The 203-nt window shown below is 61.1% G+C and overlaps 1 protein-coding gene across 1 annotated transcript in view; it reads left to right on the top strand.

Moving 5' to 3' along the window:
- Positions 1-46: 46 nt before the first annotated feature.
- The window catches only part of LOC119594923 (procyclic form-specific polypeptide B1-alpha-like), a gene marked incomplete in the record, with an annotated part of 525 nt that continues 368 nt past the window's right edge, over positions 47-203 (top strand). The window contains 1 exon segment of the mRNA XM_037943996.1: positions 47-203. Within this exon segment, the coding sequence (XP_037799924.1) occupies positions 57-203 (147 nt within the window).

Here is a 203-nt window from a genome sequence, read left to right on the forward strand (position 1 = left end):
AAGAGAAAAAATCCCAACATGAACGAAAGCCTTGCCCCTTCCTCTCTCCAGCCACCATGCGTGCTGCTTGTCTCGCGGTGTTGCTGTGCCTGTGGGCGGGCGTCGGGGTGGAGGCGATGTCCTTCCACGCAGGAGTCGCTCTGGAGCCCAGAGTCGCCCGCCAGGCCACGATGCAAAGCCGGGAGTCAAAAATGGAGAGCAGC

The sequence above is a fragment of the Penaeus monodon genome, chromosome 34 (genome assembly GCF_015228065.2).
Source record: "Penaeus monodon isolate SGIC_2016 chromosome 34, NSTDA_Pmon_1, whole genome shotgun sequence".
In the NCBI taxonomy this organism is placed as follows: Eukaryota; Metazoa; Arthropoda; class Malacostraca; order Decapoda; family Penaeidae; genus Penaeus; species Penaeus monodon.